The following is a 20,191-nucleotide window of genomic DNA, read 5'->3' as shown; positions in this document are numbered from 1 at the left end:
ATCTCAACACCTACGGTGGACCTTCTTTTTCCTGGGCTGCATTCCCCCCCACCTCAATTTTTGTACGTTTCCCTCTTTTTTTTTTTAAGAGGGGTGGGGGAAAGAGAGGCTGTCCACTTATTTATTTCCCTCCTTTGCCTATCCAGGGAGGGGCCAGATAATCAAGTGGCTGGTGTCAGGGAAGATGAATCTGAGATACTAGGGAGCGGTGCAGTAAAAAGATTAAAGTGTTATTATTGTTAGGTAGCTTCTCCCCCCCCCCACCCCTGGTCCGGCCTGACAGCTCAACCGTCATCCATAAAAAATGTCTCCGGGAGAGAGATAATCATCGCAAACTCAATAAAGCGTCAAGGGAAGCCTCTTCCGCCATCCATCACACCGAGCCTGGAAATTTTCAGTTCTCCATCTCTCCTCCCTGCCATCCATATAAATGTCTCTAATATATTTTGTGCAGCAGGCCTGGCCGTGGAGGCAGAGGAACCCACCCCTCTCCCTGGCTTCGGAGGCTTTTATGACCAAAAAAAAAAAAAATATTTACACACAAAATATGCAAATCGTTAAAAAATAGCTGAGGAAAACAAAGGCAGTTTTTCTCTTGCTCTCAACTCCCCCCCCCCCCCGGTCTCTCTCTCTCTCTCTCTCTTTCTTTTTTAATGCAAGTGAATTTATTCTTTTTAATAAAACATGTCAAGCAAACAAATTAAGGCGGCTTCCTTTCGAGGGGGCCTGGTTTTCCTACATGCTAGCTCTTCCTCTCTGCCGCCACCCCCCGACACACACCCCGATCCAGAACGTCATATAATATATATGGGCTGAAAAGGACAGGGAACCCAGACAAAAATATTAACGTTACGGCTTGATGTATTTGGGGCTTAAATAAAGTCTAGCAAGATAGATCGACATCCTGTTGTCTGTGTTTAATAGTGCTGTGTGTGCTGTGAGAGGCTGGTTGACCACATTTGTGTGTCTGTGTGTGTGTGCATTCACGCGCACACACAATGGCTCTTGTGACTCAGGGAATTTCCTTCTCCTGGCAAATCTGATCTCCTGACCCTGAGTTTAGCCTTTGTTGGCATTTCCCCTCCCTATCTATCCATCCATCCATCCATCCATCCATCTACACACACACACACAAGATAGATAGATAGATAGACAGACAGATAGATAATCCTCAACTTATGACTAAAACTGAGCCCAAAATTTATGTGAGAAATTTGTTAAGTGAATAACGACCTTTCTGATCCAAGATGGCACCGCCGAAGGCTGCCTCAGTGAAATGCTCTCGAATGTTTTTTTTATTTTTTATTATTCTCAGCGACTCACTACGGATTTCATACTCACGAGACCATCGGCTAAAAATTAAGCAACGTTTCTTTAAGGAGCAGCTCTCTGGGATCTCACTCCCCCCCCACACACACATCCAGTCTTTACAAACATGGAGGAGATTCTAACACAGGAAGAAGCAATTTCCCCAGAGCCATGGATTACCCAAAAACAAAACAAAAACAAATGGAGGAAACAGAGAAGGAGAGGTAAAAGAGCAGGAATTATAAACAGGTTAAGGAATAGGAGAAATGAAACTCCTCTGCCTTCAATTTTCCTAACCAACGTACGTTTACTTGCTAATAAGATGGATGAAATACTCCTTTTAAACTGATACAATTCTGATTTTTACAATTCAGTAGCCCTATGTTTCTCTGAAACCCGGTTAAATGAATCAATTGAAGATAGCAGCCTGCATATACCAGGGTTTCAGATTCAATGATCAGAAAGAATTGCAGAAACATCTTGCAAAAAGAAGGGAGGAGGCTTATGCTTATATATCAACAACAGCTGGTCTCAGGATATAACTATAATATATAAATTATGTGATGAAAACGTAGAGACATTAATTATCAACTGCAAATCATACTATTCGCCTTGTGAATTTTCCTCATTTCTTCTAATTTCTGTTTATGTTCCATCACAAGCCTGTGTAAACAAGGCATTACAAACTCTAGCTGACCAAATTATGGAGCCTGAAGCCAAATATCCTGATTCACTGACCATTATTTTGGGAGATCTAAACAAGGCAAACTTAAGGAAAGAGCTGCCAAAATACTTTCAGCATGTCAATTGTCCCACTAGGGGTAAGAATAGTTTAGTCCATTGCTACACAACACTAAAAAATGTTTATCTGTCTTTACCACAAGCAGCTATAGGATACTCTGATCATTGCATAGTTCACCTTGTATCTGCTTACAGACAAACACTTAAAACCACAAAACCAACAATTAAATCTGTGAAGACTTGGACTGAGGAGGCAAAGTTAAAGCTACAGACTTGCTTTGACTGCAATGATTGGAATATTTTTGAAGATATCTCTGCAGACCTGGATAAACTCACAGATATTGTAACATCATATGTCAGCTTCTGTGAAGACCTATGTGTACCAAGCAGGAACTTGTGAATATACAGTAACAATAAACTTTGGTTCACAGCTAAACTTAAGCAGCTACGCTGTTCGAAAGAGGAAGCCTACAGAAAAAGTGATAAAATGCTGTACAATCAGACCAGAAATGTATTAACAAGGGAGATCAGAGCAGCAAAAAGAAGCTACTCTGAAAAGCTAAAGAATCAGTTCTCAACACACGAACCAGCAAACATGTGGGAAACTCTTAAAAATATCACTGGCTACGGCAAACCTCCTTCCCAGGCTGAAAGAAATCAACAACTGGCAATGACCTGAATGTGTTTTACTGTAGGTTTGAAAGGAAACTACAGCCACCTATCTCCATAACCCCCATCTCAGACACACCAACAACAGCCAAGCCTCCTACAACTGACCCCATCCCATTGGGTTCACAACCCCTAGTGATCACAGAAAAGGAAGTGCAAGACCTATTTCACAGACAAAAGCCAGGAAAAGCTCCAGGCCCAGACAAGATAACTCCTTGCTTAAAAGTCTGTACTGATCAATTGGCCCCCATCTTCACCCGAATCTTCAATAAATCGCTAGAGATGTGCTATGTTCCTTCTTGCTTCAAACGCTCTACCATCATCTCAGTGCCGAACAAGCCCACTGTTGTGGTCCGCCAGGAGCCTGCGGAGTTGGCAATGGAGTTGGACAGTGATGAGGCTGAGGTGAGGCAGGGGCCATCGGGGAATGAGGTGCGGACTCCAGAGCCTCCAGAGACTGATAGTGGTGAGGCAGAGGAACAGGAGGAGCCTGTTCCTAATGCACGCATGAGAAGAGCTGCCAGAAGGCAAGAGCAGCTCAACCAAAAAGTACAACTCGGGAGTAGGGCCAAGAGATGATTGGCCCCTCCCATAAGGCTTAAAACAGACCAGCACCGGCGTTTCGGCTTTGCCTGAAAACAATGATGATTGCTTTGTCTTCTGCTTCATCTACGTCTTGCATTTATTTTTGTGACTTCTGAACGTTTGCCAAGAAATGCCTTTGGCAGTTTGCCTAATTGGACCAAGGTCTGCGATAGGACTGAGGAATTTGTGTTGGGTAAAATTTGTTTTAATTTAGTTGAACTATACGGGGAATGAAGTAATTCTCAGCTGTTGTTTTTTTTTTTTGCACGGACTGAGTTTCCTACTGTCTACTTGGGCCTGGGTCATAACACCCACCATCAAGGAACTGAATGACTACAGACCAGTTGCTTTAACATCTGTAGTCATGAAAATCTTTGAAAGGCTAGTGCTTTCCTACTTGAAAACCATCACGGATCCGCTGTTAGACCCCTTGCAATTTGCATCCCAAGCAAATAGATCAACAGATGATGCTGTTAATATGGCTCTGCACCATATCCTACATCATCTTGAATCTCCAAAGACCTACGCACGGGTCCTCTTTGTAGGCTTTACTTCAGCATTCAATACCATCATTCCAGACACTCTTCTAACTAAGCTAAACCAGCTACAGGTACCTGAACAGACTTGTAAGTGGATCACAAGCTTCCTAACAAATAGGAAGCAGCAGGTGAAGTTAGCAGAATCACATCAAATATGTGTAAAATTAGCACAGGGGCCACCCAAGGCTGTGTGCTCTCCCCACTTCTCTTCTCTCTGTATACCAATGACTGCATCTCTAATGACCCATCTATTAAACTACTGAAGTTCGCAGATGACACAACAGTGATTGGTCTCATTCGAGACAATGATGAATCCGCATACAGAACGGGCCCCTTCTGGAGACAAGCTGTGCTGAATTTTAGTTCCGTTGCTGCTTCAGAATGAAAAGGAGGATTTCTTAAAATCCCGTTTGCTCTTCAAGATGGAAAAATTCTCATTCTGTCTGGGAGGTTTACGTTCCCCGGCTGGCTGGGGAATTCTGGCAGTTGAAGTCTGTTTTAAAGTTGCCATGGCTGGAGACCCCTAATCTAGAACATGGGTCTCTATTGGTGAGATTTGGACCATCAAAGCCTTGGTTTGTGCTGGCAAACCAAGATGAAGGTGAAGCTACCGTCATCTGAACAGATGCTTTTAACTGCATACACCTGTTCCAGGGTGTCCTGATAGGGAAAAAAACGATGTGAGTGGGATGTGAGTTTTGTTACCTTCCAACGAATGGATGCCCTTCTCTTTGGCAGTTTGATAGACGCTGCTGAACTCATCTCCCAGGTTGGGGTCGGCTCCTCCCGCCAGTAGCACCTTCACCACACTGTGGAGGCAGAAGAGAAGAGAGGCCGAGGTCAGATCCGGGAGGGACTGGAAGTAGCTGAGAAAGGACTTAATTATCTACCAGAAAGGGTGAGAAAGAAAACAGTGGCAGGGAAAGGGAGGGAGGAAGGAGGGAGGGAGGAAGGAGGGAGGGAGGAATAGGGGAAGAAAAGAAGGAAGGAAGGGAAGGAGGGAGGGAGGCATCTGGGCCAATCACCAGAAGACAGTGAGTTCTAATCCTGCCTTAGCTATAAAAGCCACCTGGGTGACTTTGGGCCAGTCCCTCTCTCTCAACCAAGCCTACTTCACAGGGTTGTTGTTGTTGTTGGAAAAACAGGATGAGAAAGGAATTAGTTATTTCATCGCCTTGAGTTGCTTATAAAAAAATAATAAAGGCAGGATATAAAATAAATAACAAATAAACAATACAGTCCATTTGATTGAAGTCCTTTGATCTGAAGGGGGGGAAATGTAAGGCAGTCTTTTTTCTAATAGACTGATTTTGGGTGTATTTTAAAATTGTTTCATACAATCGCCTGGAATTTTTAACCAATTCCTGATAAATAGACTAGAAAAGCCAGGCCATTCTGTGCCCAAGGTGGCTTCACTTATTCAAGAGGGAGATCATTCCTGCCTTGCGAGGGTGATGAGAGATTCTCTATTTCTTCCAATGCAAGTCGATTCCTGTCCAATGGATCCGGCCCACTTCCACGCAGATGGCAAGAACCGGCTGACTTCCTGGGAACAGATCCCTTGGATCCAGTCCTGCCAGCCCTTCAGCCTAGCGCTCCAACCGAATGCCAGGCGGAATCCGTCCCGTCTTTCAGAGCCAGCTTGACATTTGAGTGATGGCAGGTATTGATTGCGCCTGTCCAATTTCGCAGGTAGCAAAACAGAGCCCAGCTTGCAAGTGGACTTAGCCTTTGCCAAGCTGGACGGGGAGCAACGCAGCCATTAAAAGGCCATTCTGGTGTCTTTATCGCATTGACACGCAGCCCCAGAACCCAGTGGGCACGGGGAGAGGGCTTGGAAGAGGGCGACAAACCATGAAACACCCAGGATGAAGAGGAAATCTGTGGGAGTGCCTTTCGTTTAGGGATTTCAAGCAAACGGAAAGGGGAAAAAATGGAAGAAGAGTCTTTTGTTTCGGAAATGGAGGTCACTTTCCAGTGCCCAGAAGAGTCCAAGGACAGTCTCTCTCTCTCTCTCTCTCTCTCTCTCTTCATCCATCCATCTCTCCATCTCCTATTCTATTCTATTCTATTCTATTCTATTCTATTCTATTCTATCAATCATCCACACACCCATCGATCCATCTATTATCTGTCTGTCTAGCTATCATCCATCCATCCATTTAGCCATATTTGTCTGACTGTCTGTCTGTCATCTATCAGTTCTCTCTCAATTTGGAAGCCAGATTCACTTAACAACTGTGGCAAGAAAGGTCGTAAAACGGGGCCAAGACTCACTTAACAAGTATCTCGCTTAGCAATGTGCAGTTTGGTCTCAATTGTGGTCGTAAGTTGAGGACTACTTGGAGACCCACTGAGCTTTTCTCATGTTCTCATGCGTGATGTGAGTGAGCCTTGCAGGGACTTGGGGGACACCCTGCGTGGGGATGGAAAGAGGGGGACTCGGCCTGAACAGATGCACCCGAAACCGAGGGGTTCTTGCAAGAGGCCTCCTTCATCATTTTGGGGTGGGGGGAGGGGGGGCAGCCTCCCCAGCTTCCATAATGTGTGCATTGCCTCTCCCAACCAGCTCTTTAATTTGCCAATCAGGCCTTAATTGCATTAGCCCACAAAGACCCTCATCTGCAGGCATATCAATCTGCCCTGACCCCAGAGGGCAGCCTTTAACTAAAGTTCACCAGGCAGTTAAATCAATGACAGTAAGTGCTTTCTCCTGTGAGGGGTGGGTGGGTGGGTGGATGGAGGGGGTGTTGGATGAGGGGTGGTGGTGGCGTTTGTGAGGAAGCTCGGAGCGTGTGTGTGTGTGTGTGTGTGTGTGTGTTGGGGGGGGCAAGCTCCAGCTGCTGAGGGAGCCCCTGGCGAAGGTGAACCCCCACTGGAGGAGCTTAACAAAAGCAGGCAGATAATTACATGTTAATTATTAGATCGGCTTCAAGTCGACCTTCCTCGCTCTTGGGCTGCGGCCCCCTCCTGCCCCCACCTGTCAGAATGCCCATCACCTGCTCCAGTTGGAAGCCATCGTGGCACTTCTCAGCCAGTAGCTCACCGGCCCTCAGCAGGATGGGGGAGAGCCCATCTCAGGACAGGTCCTCCTCGACTACAACAACGCTTCATTTAGTGACCGTCTGAAGTTACAAGGGCACTGAAAAAAGTGGCTAAAACAGATATGAATATGTCCCTGGAGTTTTTGAGTCATCCAGGTCACGGTTGTCCCAAAGGTACTTTTTCCAAGAGGCAACTGGACTTTCTTTGTTTTTTCTTAGAAGACCTTTCGCTTCTCATCCAAGAAGCTTCTTCAGCTCTGCAAGGAGTATAAATCCTTCCCCACCATCCAGTCAGAGCTGAAGAAGCTTTTCGGGTGAGAAGTGAAACGTCTTCAAAGAAAAAAACAAGGAAAGTTCAGTTGCCTTTTGGAAAAAGTACCTATGGGACATATGACAAAGAATTACAGGAACTGGGTATGTCTAGTTTAATGAAAAGGACGACCGAGGGTGACATGAGAGCATCTTCCAATATCTGAGGGGCTTCCACGGAGAAGAGGGGGTCAAGCTATTCTCCAAAGCATCAGAAGGCAGGACAAGAAGTAAGAGATGGAAACTCATCAAGGAGAAAATCAACCTGGAATTAAGGAGGAATTTCTTGCCAGTGAGAACAATTAATCAGTGGAAGGCCTTCCCTCCAGAAGTTGTGGCTGCCCCATCGTTGGAGGTTTTCAAGAAGAGAATGGACAACCATGGAATGGCTGAAATGGTCCAGGGCCCTGATGGCGAACCCAGGGCATGCGTGAGCATGCAGGCCGTCGCCAGTTGCTCTTTCGGTTTCCGGCACTCTGGCACACGTGAAGACCAGCTGGCCGGCGTGCGTGCGCGCACTGAAAACCAGAAGACCATCTGGCTGGCACAGTCTTTGAGTTTCTGGGCCCCAGCGCGTGCATGCGCACGCTCCAGTTTTGGCACAAAAAGGTTTGCCATCACTGGTACAGGGTCTTCTGCTTCAGCAGGGGGTTGGGCCAGAAGACCTCCAAGGTCCCTTCCAACTCTTGTCATTCTGTTAGAGAGTCTATTTACTGCCGATCTAGATGATGGTTGAGCCAGGCAGGAGGAGAGGCTGAGGGAAACCGCGAGAAAAGACTAGGATGGGAGACCATCTGGGATGAACCGCTGTAGCATGAACAGCCTTTCTCCTTCTCTTTGAGCCTCCCAAAACCTCGTTCCGCTCCACTGGCCCCTCGGAATGGTCAACAACGGTCACACTCTATTGCTGACCATTGTCCGTTGGTAAAAAGTGCAAAGGGGCTGCTGAACTCATCCTTGCACAGCCGTGTAAATAAGAGGACCTGTGGCTGCTGGGACATCAAAGTTAAACCAACAGATTCAAGGCTCCTGCCTGCCTCCTTCTCGGCACCTTCCGAAGGCCTTTCCCCCCCCCCCCCCCCAGGAGGTCGCGACTTTCAGCTTGTCATAGCGCACATCAAAGTTTCCACCACACACGAACTCGGCACACGGATTCGTAGCGTTGTCGCCCGAGAGCGGATATTCGGCCTTTGTCTGCCCGTTTAATACCAGTGTTTTCCCAAAACATTAAGTCCCCCTTTTTTTTTTGGCTTATGAACTTGTGACTAAGTCAAGCGCCTCTGAGAGGTTGTAGCATCAAAGCCCCTTCCAAGCGGCCGTCCTGCGTTCCCCAAAATTGGATTTCTTTCTCCCTCTTTGCCTTTTGTCTTTAAATAAAAGTTAATTGAATTTAGTTGTGGACCAAAGGCATTGGGAAGAGCTGGCCTGAAAGGGCAGCTGATTGTCTTGGGAACTTATGGGGTGTGAGGGCACAGAATGGACAGGCTATTCCTGGACTGGGGGAGAAATTTTTTTTTAAAAAAAGAGAGAGAGAGAGAGAGAAAGGAAGGAAGAGAATGTTTGTAGCTCGGAGTTGAACTCTGGGGTCCTTGGTGCTCTCTGAGCTTTGGTGGTTTCTTTTCTTTGGCTATTTCATGGCCCAACTATGGGACATCATCAGTGCTAGGAGGGGGAGGGGGGTTGTGGAGAGGAGGATGGGGAGGAGGAAGAGGAGGACAACAGTGATGACTATGGGGGTCCTTGGTGCTCTTTGAGCTGGGTTGTTTTCTTGCAGATGTTTCATTAGCTAACTAGGGAACATCCTCAGTGCTAGAGGGGGGTGGGGGTTTGTGGAGGAAGAGGAGGAGGAGGACGATGATAATGACCCCTGTGGGGTCCTTGGTGCTCTCTGGGCTTGGTTGCTTTCTTGCCAACATTTCATGACCCAACTAGGGAACGTCATCAGTGCTCTTAGAAGAGAGTGGGGTTGGCAGAGAGAAATAGGAGAAGCAGAAGGAAGGAAAGAGGAAGGAACGAGAGGAAGAGGAAAAGGAGAACTGTGGGCTGTGCTTCTGGCAGTAGCTTGCCTTGCCAATATTGCCGGGAGCCCGGTTTTCTCCCTGGTAGCTCTCTGATTAAGGTGCTGCTTTCTGCTTGACGTTTTACCTGGTGCCAATGGAAAAGAATATTTGCAGCTCAGCGCTGAACTATGGGTCACTGAGGTTCTCTGTGCTGGGTTCTTTTCTGCAGATGTTTCATGGCCCATCTAGGGAACATCATCAGTGCCGATGAGGTCACTTAGTTGGGTCATGAAACGTGTGCAAGGAAAGAACCAAGTTGAGACCACATCAAAGCAGAGCCCTCTCTCTCCAGCCCAGAGTTTTACGGCATTGCCACTAAATCCCCCCACTTCCCCACAAGTAGCTACCACGTTGAGGACGAGATTATGACTTGACCCTTTTTCTAACACCCAGAGCAGGTAAGTCTCCTTTTCCACACCCGAAAGCTGTGTAGCAATCTATCTCCGTGCCGGTGGAGGAGGGAAGGGAAGTGACAGACTGGGAAATTCTGAGAGTTGAAATCCACACATCTTAAAAATGCCAAGTTTGAAAAAACACTCTTCTAAACAAAACACAACCCTTGGGCTTTAAAGTGATTGTGCCATAACTTTTCATAAGTAGACTGGACCATATAATACTTTTATTAGTTATTATCAGTATACATTAACCCCAGTCGCTATTGATCTTATTGGGCAACCTTCTCTAAGAGCAGCAGAAGCAGGATCTCCAGGTGACAGCTGGTCCTCGGCTTATGGCCAAAATGGAGTCCAAAATTTATGTTGCTAAGTGAGGCAGTCGTTAAGTGAGCGTTGCTCCTTTTTACAACCTTTCTCGCCACAGTTGTTAAGTGAATCCGGCTTCCCCATTGGCCTTGCTTGTCAAAAGGTCGCAAAAGGGGACCAAGTGACCACGGGAGGCTGCGTCTGTCATTAATACGAGTCAGTTGCCAAGCATTCAAAATTTTGATCACGTGATGATGGGGATGCTGCAATGGTCGTTAAGCATGAGGATTGGTTGTAAGTCTTTTTCTCATGTTGTTGTAACTTTGAACGGTCACTAAACAAATGGTTTTAATGGGAGGACTTCCTGTATTGAAATCCCGAAATCGTTTTGCTCGGCTAGTCTGGAATTCACAATTTCAGTTCCAACCCAGGGTGTTCTTTAACTCCTAAGGCCCCATGAGACAATTTTCACCATAATGTGGTGGGACTTTTTTTCCAGTTTATGAACTTTTTTTTTTTTTACTTCTGTTAGCATTGGTGTGAATTTGGGGGACTGTTTTTTTAGTCCCAATGTTTTTAATTATTTACCTTGAATTTCTGTTTATTGCTGCTACCATCAGAGCTGTCCAGCCAAGCTTATGTCGGGTATTCACACTAACTCCTTCTTGCAACAACCTGAAGAGACAAATGCACAACATGTCCATTAGCCCAGATGCGAGTTTGCACGTTTAGCCCTAAGAAAATGGCTTGGGAACAGCGGAGTTGCTACAAGCATCACAGCAGAGAATATTGGTAGCCCAGGGTTGAACCGCGGTATCCTTGGTGCTCTCTGAGCTTGGCTGGGGTTTTGGGGTTTTTTTGCAGATCTTTCATGACCCAATCTTCAGGGCTAGAAGTAAAGGGGGGATTGCAAAGTGGAAGAGGGGGAGGAGGAGAAAGAAGGAAGAAAGAGAAGAACGGGAAGAAGACTACTGTAGGGTCCTTAGCGCTCTCTGAGCCCGGTGGTTCTCTTGCAGACGTCTCATGACCCAAACAGGTAATATCATCAGTGCTGAAAGGGAGAGGGGTTTGAAGAGAGGAGGGGGAGGAGGAAGAGGGTTGAGGAGGAAGCCTGTGGTGCTCCCTGAGCTTAGTTCTTTTCTTGCAGACATTTCATTACCCAGCTTGGCTACATCATCAGTGCTATAAGAGCTCCTTATTTATATACACGACACATGTACGCACCGACATTGACAGGGCAAGCTACTTATTCATAAACGGAGGCCAAACCCCCCTCCCTCCCTTCCTGCATCGATGATGTTACCTAGTTGGGTCCTGATAACAGCTCAAGGACTCCGTATGACAAGCACCCTGTTCTATCTGGGGGCTCTGGAACAGCCTCACCTGTTTATCCAGAGCAGAAAAAAGATGGCCGGGGTTGCCAGCTTGGACTCACCCAAAACCAGAAGACCTGAATGTGGGTCACAATGCAGCCCAATTGCCGAGTTCCTGAAATTCCGTCCTGTGACCGAATGACAACGTTGTAGGAACTTTGAATCAGGTCGTTAAGTACACCCTCCTGACCCCAATACATGCTGGACGCAAGTCCTGGCTAAGGAATTCTGGGAGCTGAAGTCCACAAGTCTTCCAAGTAGCCAAGCTTGGAGAGCCCTGATCTAAGACGTCGGATCCATTGTCTACAAGACAGGACAGGATGTCCACAAGGCAGATGGTTGTGTTTACAACAGCAACAAGAGACCCCTTTGTGATTGGGGATGCAGTTCCATGGAATCCACACCAACAGCTGCATTTGGGGGGGGGGTCCCCCAAGATTCCCCACCCAGACCCCTGTCTCCAGCTAATTGCTCCTTATCGTGTTACATCATCCAGAGGGTCCCTCCCTTGGGGTCAATGGGGCTTAATCCACAGTAGGATTGCAGCTTTGCAATTCCAGTAACTCAGGAGTTGAAACAGACTCAGAAAGACCCCTCCCCAAGCTCTAGAGCAGCCTGGCTGCTGTTTTCCCTTAAGACAACAATGGATTTCATACGAAAAAGACTCCAAAGACCTCATTTCCTTGGAAAGTCAGTCATCTGCTCTGAGTCTTTCCCAATGCAATAAATCATTTCTTCCATTTCCCAAACATTCTCCTCACAGCAAGTCCTTGATTTAAAACTGTTCACTTAAGGACTTCTCGAAGTTACAACAATGCAGATAAGTCCTCGACTTACAACAGTTCGTTTAGTGACTGTTCAAAGTTATAATGGCACTGAAAAAAGTGACTTACAACTGTTTTTCACACTTATGACCCCATGATCACCAGATTAAAATTCAGACACTTGGCAACTGATTCGTACTTAGGACGGTCGCAGTGTCTCAGGGGTCACATGATCCCATTTTGCGACCTTCTGAGAAGCAAAGTCTACAGGGAAGCCAGATTCACTTAACAACCGGGTTACTAACTTATCAACTGCAGTGATTCACTGAACAACTGTGGCAAGGAAGGTGCAATAAAATGGGGCAATACTCACTTAAGAAATGTCTCACTTTAACAACAGAAATTTTGGGCTTCATTGTGGTCGTAATTCAAGGACTACCTGTACTGAAAAAAGTGGCTTATCACCAGTTCTTGCACTTATGACTGTCGCAGCCTTTCCCATGGTCACGTGATCAAAACTTAGATGCTTGGAAACTGGCATGGACTTGTGACAACTGCAGCTTCACGTGACTCCCTTCGGCCACTTTCTGGCCAGCAGATTCAACGGGGAAGCCAGATTCACTCTACAGCTGTTTTACTAACGTAAGAATGGCAGTGATTCACTGAACAACTGTGGCAAGAAAGGTCGTAATATGGGGCAAAGCTCACTTAACAACAGCTTAGCGACAGAAATTCTAGGCTCAGTTGTGGTCGTAAATCAAGGACTATCTGTGTTTGATTTCTAGAAAAAGAATCAGTAGAACATTTTCTGCATTTCTTTTCACTCACGTGCTCCTGCAACACAGATTCTTACGTGCTGGACTATTTTAATAATGGTAACGGTTGTTAAGTCAAAGAGAATCACTTGAGTTTTTTTAGAATAGAATAGAATAGAATAGAATTTTTTTTATTGGCCAAGTGTGATTGGACACACAAGGAATTTGTCTTGGTGCATATGCTCTCAGTGTACATAAAAGAAAAGATACCTTCATCAAGGTACAACATTTACAACACAATTGATGATCAATATATCAATATAAATCATAAGGATTGCCAGCAACAAGTTATAGTCATACAGTCATAAGTGGAAAGAGATTGGTGATTTTAATCGTATGTTATAAGCCCGAAAGCGTCTGATGTTTAAACAAAAGCTTTGCTTTTTTGCTTTGGTTTAAAAGCAACGTTTGTTTTATTTGCAATCGTTACAAAGATGTAAACAAAATGAATCTGAATAATATCGCAACGATAAATCACATTTGGAGTACGCAAAGTATGAAAACAAGCAATTTCATTGCTCTCATAAACAGGATGCTTAATATTTCAATGAGAGAGGGGGGCTTGAAATATTTGGAAAGCCTCTTTGGTTCCTAATTATTCATAAACGCATCTCTCTGCCTTCTATAAAGCCTGCCAAAGGAGCAAATTCTCATTGTTCTTCCCCCAGCTTGCAAAATTTAGCTGTGCAAGGGCATCCATCTCATAATGAAGAAATACAGAGGAGATATACACAATTTTGAGAGCGGGGAAGGACTGTGGATAGATATTGTGCTGTCCTCCTCCCACACCAAGCGGTAATCCCACAGCCAGGGATCCCTGCTGGCTACTGTATTTAGGGCCGCCAAAAGAGAGTTTGCTCTCTGGCCTATAACCAAATAAGCATGGATTGACACCAGACAAAGAATTAAGCAGAAAACCCTAATGAAGGAACAACAGAAGGGAAAAAAGCCCATATCCCAACAAAACAGCAGGGCAAGCTACTGTATATAAACAGAGAGTAAACTTCCCTCCCTTCTAGTACTGATGGTGTTATGTGGGTGGGCCATGAAACAGTTGCAAGAAAACCACCAAGCTCAGAGACCACCAAGGATCCCACAGTCCCCCTGCTCTTCTTCCGCGCCACAAAACCTTGATGATGTTCCCTAGTTGGATCATGAAATGTCTGCAAGAAAACCACTAAGTTCACAGACTCCACAGACCTCCTCCTGCACCAAGGACCAGGGTCAAGGTCAAGGTTAGGGTTAACCCTGACCAAGGACTAACCGTAACCCTAACCAAGGAAGGCCTTTTTTTTCTTTTTCTTTTTCTTCCTTCTCCCCCTCTCCCCAACACCCACTCTCTTGTAATACTAATGATGTTCCCTAGTTGGGTCATGGGTAAAACGCCTGCAAGAAATCAGCTAATCTCCACAAACCCAACTCCCTCCTAACACTGATGACGTTCCCTAGTTGGGTCATGAAATGTCTGCAAGAAGGCAGCCAAGCTCAGAGACCACCAAGGACCCCACCACAGTCCTCCTTTTCCTCCTCTCCTTTCTTTCTCTTTCTCATTCCCTTCTCTTTCCTTTCTCCTCCTCCTCCTCTTCTCCACAAAGCCCATTCCCTCCTAGCACTGATGATGTTCCCTAGTTGGGTCATGAAATGTCTGCAAGAAGGCAGCCAAGCTCTGAGAGCAGCAAAGACTCCACAGTTCAACCCTGAGCTACAAATATTCTCTTTGATTGTAAGGTTCCTCAGCCCGCTTGGGAAAGTTGACAGGGGAAGGACATTGGATGGCTTCAATTACAGCACCACGGAGGCCCTTAAGAGGCCAGGGTGAGCTCAGGTCTTTCTGGACAGAATCTGTCCACAGTTGCTAAGACAGGAAACACCAACCTGCGATGCTCCTTCAGCAATAAAGCCATAAATTCTCTCTGGGGATGTTGGGCCGGACTTCTCCTTTTAGGATTATGGGAGGTGACGCCCACTTTTTCTGGAGGGCAACAGGCTGGGGTAAGTTGCTTGGCGGTTCACAGATGAACTGAAAAACCACAGCTGCAGTGAGCAACGTAATGGGTGCGGAAGGTTCAACTATAGGTGGGTTTTCAAAAATAAAATAAAATCAGCAGGTTGATGCTGAGTGACTTAGCAGCTCTGTGAAACGACTGAACTTTATGCTCGGAGGAGTCACGGTCCCCCTTAATATATTCCCTGTCTGATTTAATCACAACCACTGATCAATAAAGGGGCGGCCACCGCTCAGCTCCTATTTGTCAGCGAGGACGTTTTCTTCCTAATTTCATGTAATTCTCCAACCAACCTTTGGGGATGCCCAAGGCATCTGGTGGGCAGCAGCCCAAAGAGGCGCAACCCCACATCTGCTGCGCAAACTCTAGGCCGGGTTCCCGCAACCTGGCGCCTCACAAAACGAAGGAGGGCGAGTGAACTGCCCGTGTTATTTGCAGATTCTGTCAGCCGCCTTCCCCAAACCTCTGAGGAACATCCACTGGGCAAAGGGCTCTGCAGGAGAACCTTCCATGACTTTGACAGCCTCTGCTGCCATCTAGTCACGTCTTCAATGCAACAAAACGGCAGAGGCAGCTGGTAGTGGAACCTGGCTGAAGATGCTGAGGGTGAGGCCAATTCAGCCACCCATCAGGAAGAAGAGAGGTCTGTGGGGGTCCTGGGTTGTTTTCGTGCAGACGTTTCATGACCCAAGGAGGTAACATTATCAGTGCTAGAAGGGAAGTGGGGTTTTTGGTCTGTCAGCTGTGGATACATACCAGACCAACAACCAAGGCATAAACAACATCCCAATCAAGGAACCCAGGCAAACAATCAATCAAACAGTAAAGAACAGCTTCATCAGGGAAAACTACCAAGAACCCTCCCGCAACACTCATAGGGCAAGCCACTTCTGTAGAAAATGAGAGCAAACCCCACTTTTAGCAACGATGATGTTGCCTAGCTGGGTAATGAAACGTCTGTAAGAAAACTACAAAACCACCAAGCGCCCCATAGTTTATTTATTTATTTATTTTATTTGATTTTTATACCGCCCTTCTCCCGAAGGACTCAGGGCGGTGTACAGGCATAATAAAACCGACAATACAATATACAAGTTTAAAATACGATTTAAAAAACTTATTTAAATTAGCCCAATGATTAAAATTTACCATACTAAAAAACCCCGTTTAAAATTAATAAATTTAAACATTAAAATCCCAATTTAAGCCAGCCCCGCGCAGATAAAAAGATGGGTCTTCAGTTCGCGACGAAATGTCCGAAGGTCAGGTATTTGACGTAAACCCGGGGGAAGCTCATTCCAGAGTGTGGGAGCCCCCACAGAGAAGGCCCTTCCCCTGGGGGCCGCCAGCCGACATTGTTTGGCGGACGGCACCCTGAGAAGTCCCTCTCTGTGGGAGCGTACGGGTCGGTGGGAGGCATGTGGTAACAGCAGGCGGTCCCGTAAGTACCCAGGTCCTAAGCCATGGAGCGCTTTAAAGGTCATAACCAACACCTTAAAGTGCACCCGGAAGGCCACAGGCAGCCAGTGCAGTCTGCGCAGGAGCGGTGTTACATGGGGGCTACGCGACGCTCCCTCTATCACCCGCGCAGCTGCATTCTGGACTAACTGAAGCCTCCGAGCGCACTTCAAGGGGAGCCCCATGTAGAGAGCATTACAGTAATCCAAGCGAGAGGTAACGAGCGCATGAGTGACTGTGCATAAGGCATCCCGATCAAGGAAGGGGCGCAACTGCCGAACCAGGCGAACCTGGTGGAAGGCGCCCCTGGAGACGGCCGTCAAATGATCTTCAAACGACAGCCGATCGTCCAGGAGGACACCCAAGTTGCGCACCCTATCCTTTGGGGCCAGTAACTCGCCTCCAACAGCCAGCCGCGGCTGCAGCTGACTGAATCGGGGTGCCGGCATCCACAGCCACTCCGTCTTGGAGGGATTAAGCTTGAGCCTGTTTCTCCCCATCCAGACCCGTACAGCTTCCAAACACCGGGACAGCACTTCGACAACTTCATTGGGGTGGTCCGGGGTGGAAAAGTACAGCTGGGTGTCGTCAGCGAGTTCAACCCTGAGCTTCAAATACTCCCCCCTCCTCCCCGACACCACAAAACCCACTCCCTTTCAGTATTGTTGATGATGTTCATGAAACATCTGGAAGAAAACCACTAGGCTCAGAGAGCACCAAGGACCCCACAGTCTTCCTCCTTGTCCTCCCCTCCTTCCCTCCACAAACCCATCTCCCTTCTAGCACAGAAGATGGTGCCTAGCTGGGTAACGAAACATCCACAAGAAAACTGCCAACAAAACAACCAAGCTCAGAGGGCACCAAGGGTCCCGAGCTACAAATATTCTACCAGTAAAGACCCCTGCTTGCCCAAGGAAGACTGAAGGGAGACCCCCGTGCCAAGAGCTCCTCTTACGCTCCTTCCCAGGGGCTACAAATCCTTCCCTAGCAGGAATCTTAGGGGGCCAGCTCCCTTTCCCGCCTGCAGCAGCTACAATCGGATCCAAAGACCTTCCGATGGGGGAAAGTCTCCCCACCCACCCGGTAGCAGTCCGGATGTGTTTGGGCTCTTAAGCAGTCCCCCCCACCCTACCCCCGCAAAGGCAGATGACCCTGAGACCTCTCCGGGCATCTCCTCTTGCAGCCCAGGCCCTGACTTTCCCCCCCCCCTTCCCCAAGACATATGGAGCTTCTATTCAGAGTTCTGGCTGAGTGACTCCGGGAGCCACTGCTTAAAAGCCGGAGCCCAAAGGCCATGTTTGACTTTGTACTCAGGGCTGCCAGCCAAGCGCCTCGCCTGCTTGGCAGGTGAAGGAAGGAAGGAAGGAAGGAAGAGAGGGGGTTGCAAACTTGAACTCTGGAGCCATAATAACAAAGCTGCTCTTCTCGGGAGGTGGGCAGATCCCATTCCTTCCCCCACGAGGTCACTGTTTCACAGCCAGAGGCTGGCTGAAGAATCTGCCTGTGCCAAGATCTCAGGGAGGAAGCAGGGCCAGGCCTTTTCCCACCAAACCACCAAGCGGAGAGAGAAGCAAGGACCCCTCATCCAGCCACAGCTAGGCCTGTCCCCTTGCCAGCACCTCCAGGACCACCAAAACCAGGCCAGACATTATTTTTCTGGGAGCGAATGCTCTAAAACCAGTGAAAAGGAAACCGAGGCCTCTTACATGAGAGCCAGTTTGCTCTAGTGAGTAAGGGTACTGGCCTGGAAACCAGGTGACAGCGAGTTCTAGTCCCGCCTTAGGCACGAAAGCCAGTTGGGTGAGTTTGGGGTCAATCACCAGGTGAAAGTGAGTCATGAAAGCTGGCTGGGGGATGTTGGGCCACACTCAGCGCCAGCACGGGCACAACCACCCCTAAAGGCAGGTGTGTGCAGAGCTAGCAGGGATTCCCAGACAGCGTCTGCACCTCCCCCCCAGGCCCACCGCTCAGAAAATCTGTCCGCAAGATCCCACCTTTCCACTTCAGGGACACTGTTGAGCCGCACTGCTTCCAGGAGGGACTCTTCTGAAAAAAAGATGAAGAGAGAAGGAACGTGAGGAATCCTCCTAGGGAAAGAGAAGAGGCTGGCAGCCCCGTCTGCAGCATGGACAAGGAGTCCTCAGTTTAACGACCGTTCACTTAGCCACCGTCCAGAGTTACAACAACACTGCCGAAAGTGACTTGTGACTTTGGTCCCTGCACTCAGGAGCATCGCAGCATCCCCACGGTTACGTGATGAACATGTATGTATGATGGTTGCACTGTCCCGGGGTCACGTGATCGCCATTTGCGACCTTCCCAGCTGGCCTCTGACAAGTAAACTCAATGGCAGAAGCCAAACTCGCTAAACAGCTGCAGGTTTCGCTTAAACCGCCCTGAGTCCTTCGGGAGATAGGGCGGTATAAAAATTTGAATAATAAATTTGAATAATAAATAAATAAACAATTGTATGATTTGCTTAACAACTGTGGCAAAAAGGGTGTAAAACTTGGGGGTGACTCATCTAACGATCACCTTGCTAAGCAGTGGAAAAACAGGTCCCAAGGGTGGTTGTAAGTCATGGATTGCCTGTCCTGGAACTCCAGGGCCCCTCTCTGCCTGTCAGGTGGGCTAAATCTTGTGTCATGGCTGTGAAAGTCACCCTGGGCGGGGGCAGCTTGACTGACATCTCCCCCAGCCCTGAATCAACCGTGCTACCAGCTGCCACCTTCTGCAGAAGCACTCCGGAGTCATTTGGGCTCTGGGCAGGGGAACAAGCCTGAATCACCCTGCCATGATTCTGCACGGCAGTGGTTGGCATGGGCACAAGGACCGCCTGGACTCAGCAGCTCCGTGATCCTTAAGGGCATGGAGGACGCTCTTTCACCCAGCAGCCCAGACCCCTCCCCATGCATCCCAATGGGGCTGAGGGGGCACCTAATGACCTCCCAGGCCACCAAGATCCAGGCACCCCAATGCCCATGGCAGCTCTCACCTTCCTGCAGAAGCACCGTAGGCCACTTGGGCTCTGGGTGGGATCCAAGCCGGAGTCACCCTGCCAGGCTTTTGCAGAAGGTGGCATGGGTGCAAAGGCTGCCTGGACCCAGGCCCAGTCTTTAGTGCCCCCTTGCCCCCAGCAGCCCAGACCCCTCCCCATGTATCCTTTATCCCAATGGAGGCTGTGGCAGGCCCTAGTCACCTTTTGCATCCACAGTCCAGGCAGTCCCGGTGCCCGTGCCAGGGATAACTGCCTCCTTCTGCAAAAGCACCCCAGGGGCATTCTGGCTCTTGGGGGGCGGGGGGAATCAAGGGCAGAGTCACCCTGCAAAGTTTTTACAGAAAGGCAGCAACTGCCCCGGCATGCGTGTAAGGGCTGCCTAGACTCAGACCAGATGCTTAGGGGATGCCCCCTCCCCACAATTCCTTCATTCCAATGTTGGGGGGGATGGGACTGAGGCAGCCCACAGCCAACTTTCAAGCTGAGGGCAGGACCCTTATGATCCAGGTACCCCCATGCCACCTTCTGCAAAAGCAGAAGAGCCTTCTGGCTATGGGGGGCGGGGGGGGGGAGGGAAAGGCAGGGTCACTCTGCAAATTTCTGCAAGGGAGGGGGAAGCTGCCCCTGGCATCGCCATAGGGGACCCAGTCCACGTCCTCAGAGGGTCTGGGGGCTCCCCCCTCCCCACAGATCCTTCACCCCAATGGGGGCTGAGGGGGCACCTTCCAGGTTGAGGGCAGGGCCTTTACAGTCCATGCCAGGGGCAGCTACCACCTTCTGCAGAAACACTGCAGCAGGATCACTGATTCCTGGGGTGGGTC

The 20,191-nt window shown here is 48.2% G+C and overlaps 1 protein-coding gene across 2 annotated transcripts in view; it reads right to left on the bottom strand.

Annotated features, from left to right (window-relative positions):
* The window catches only part of CLPB (ClpB family mitochondrial disaggregase), a 72,016-nt gene that overhangs the window by 50,796 nt on the left and 1,029 nt on the right, over positions 1-20,191 (bottom strand). For both annotated transcript variants that reach the window (XM_058185683.1, XM_058185682.1), the window contains exons 2-4: positions 18,367-18,418; positions 10,545-10,631; positions 4,548-4,651 (exon numbers count right to left, since the gene is read on the bottom strand). In XM_058185683.1, the coding sequence (XP_058041666.1) occupies positions 4,548-4,651; positions 10,545-10,631; positions 18,367-18,418 (243 nt within the window). The remainder of the gene's footprint in view (positions 1-4,547; positions 4,652-10,544; positions 10,632-18,366; positions 18,419-20,191) is intronic.

This window comes from Ahaetulla prasina, chromosome 5 (genome assembly GCF_028640845.1).
Source record: "Ahaetulla prasina isolate Xishuangbanna chromosome 5, ASM2864084v1, whole genome shotgun sequence".
NCBI classification, from domain to species: Eukaryota; Metazoa; Chordata; class Lepidosauria; order Squamata; family Colubridae; genus Ahaetulla; species Ahaetulla prasina.
The sequence above is the reverse complement of the archived record's forward strand: the minus strand, read 5'-3'. Positions and strand labels throughout refer to the sequence as shown.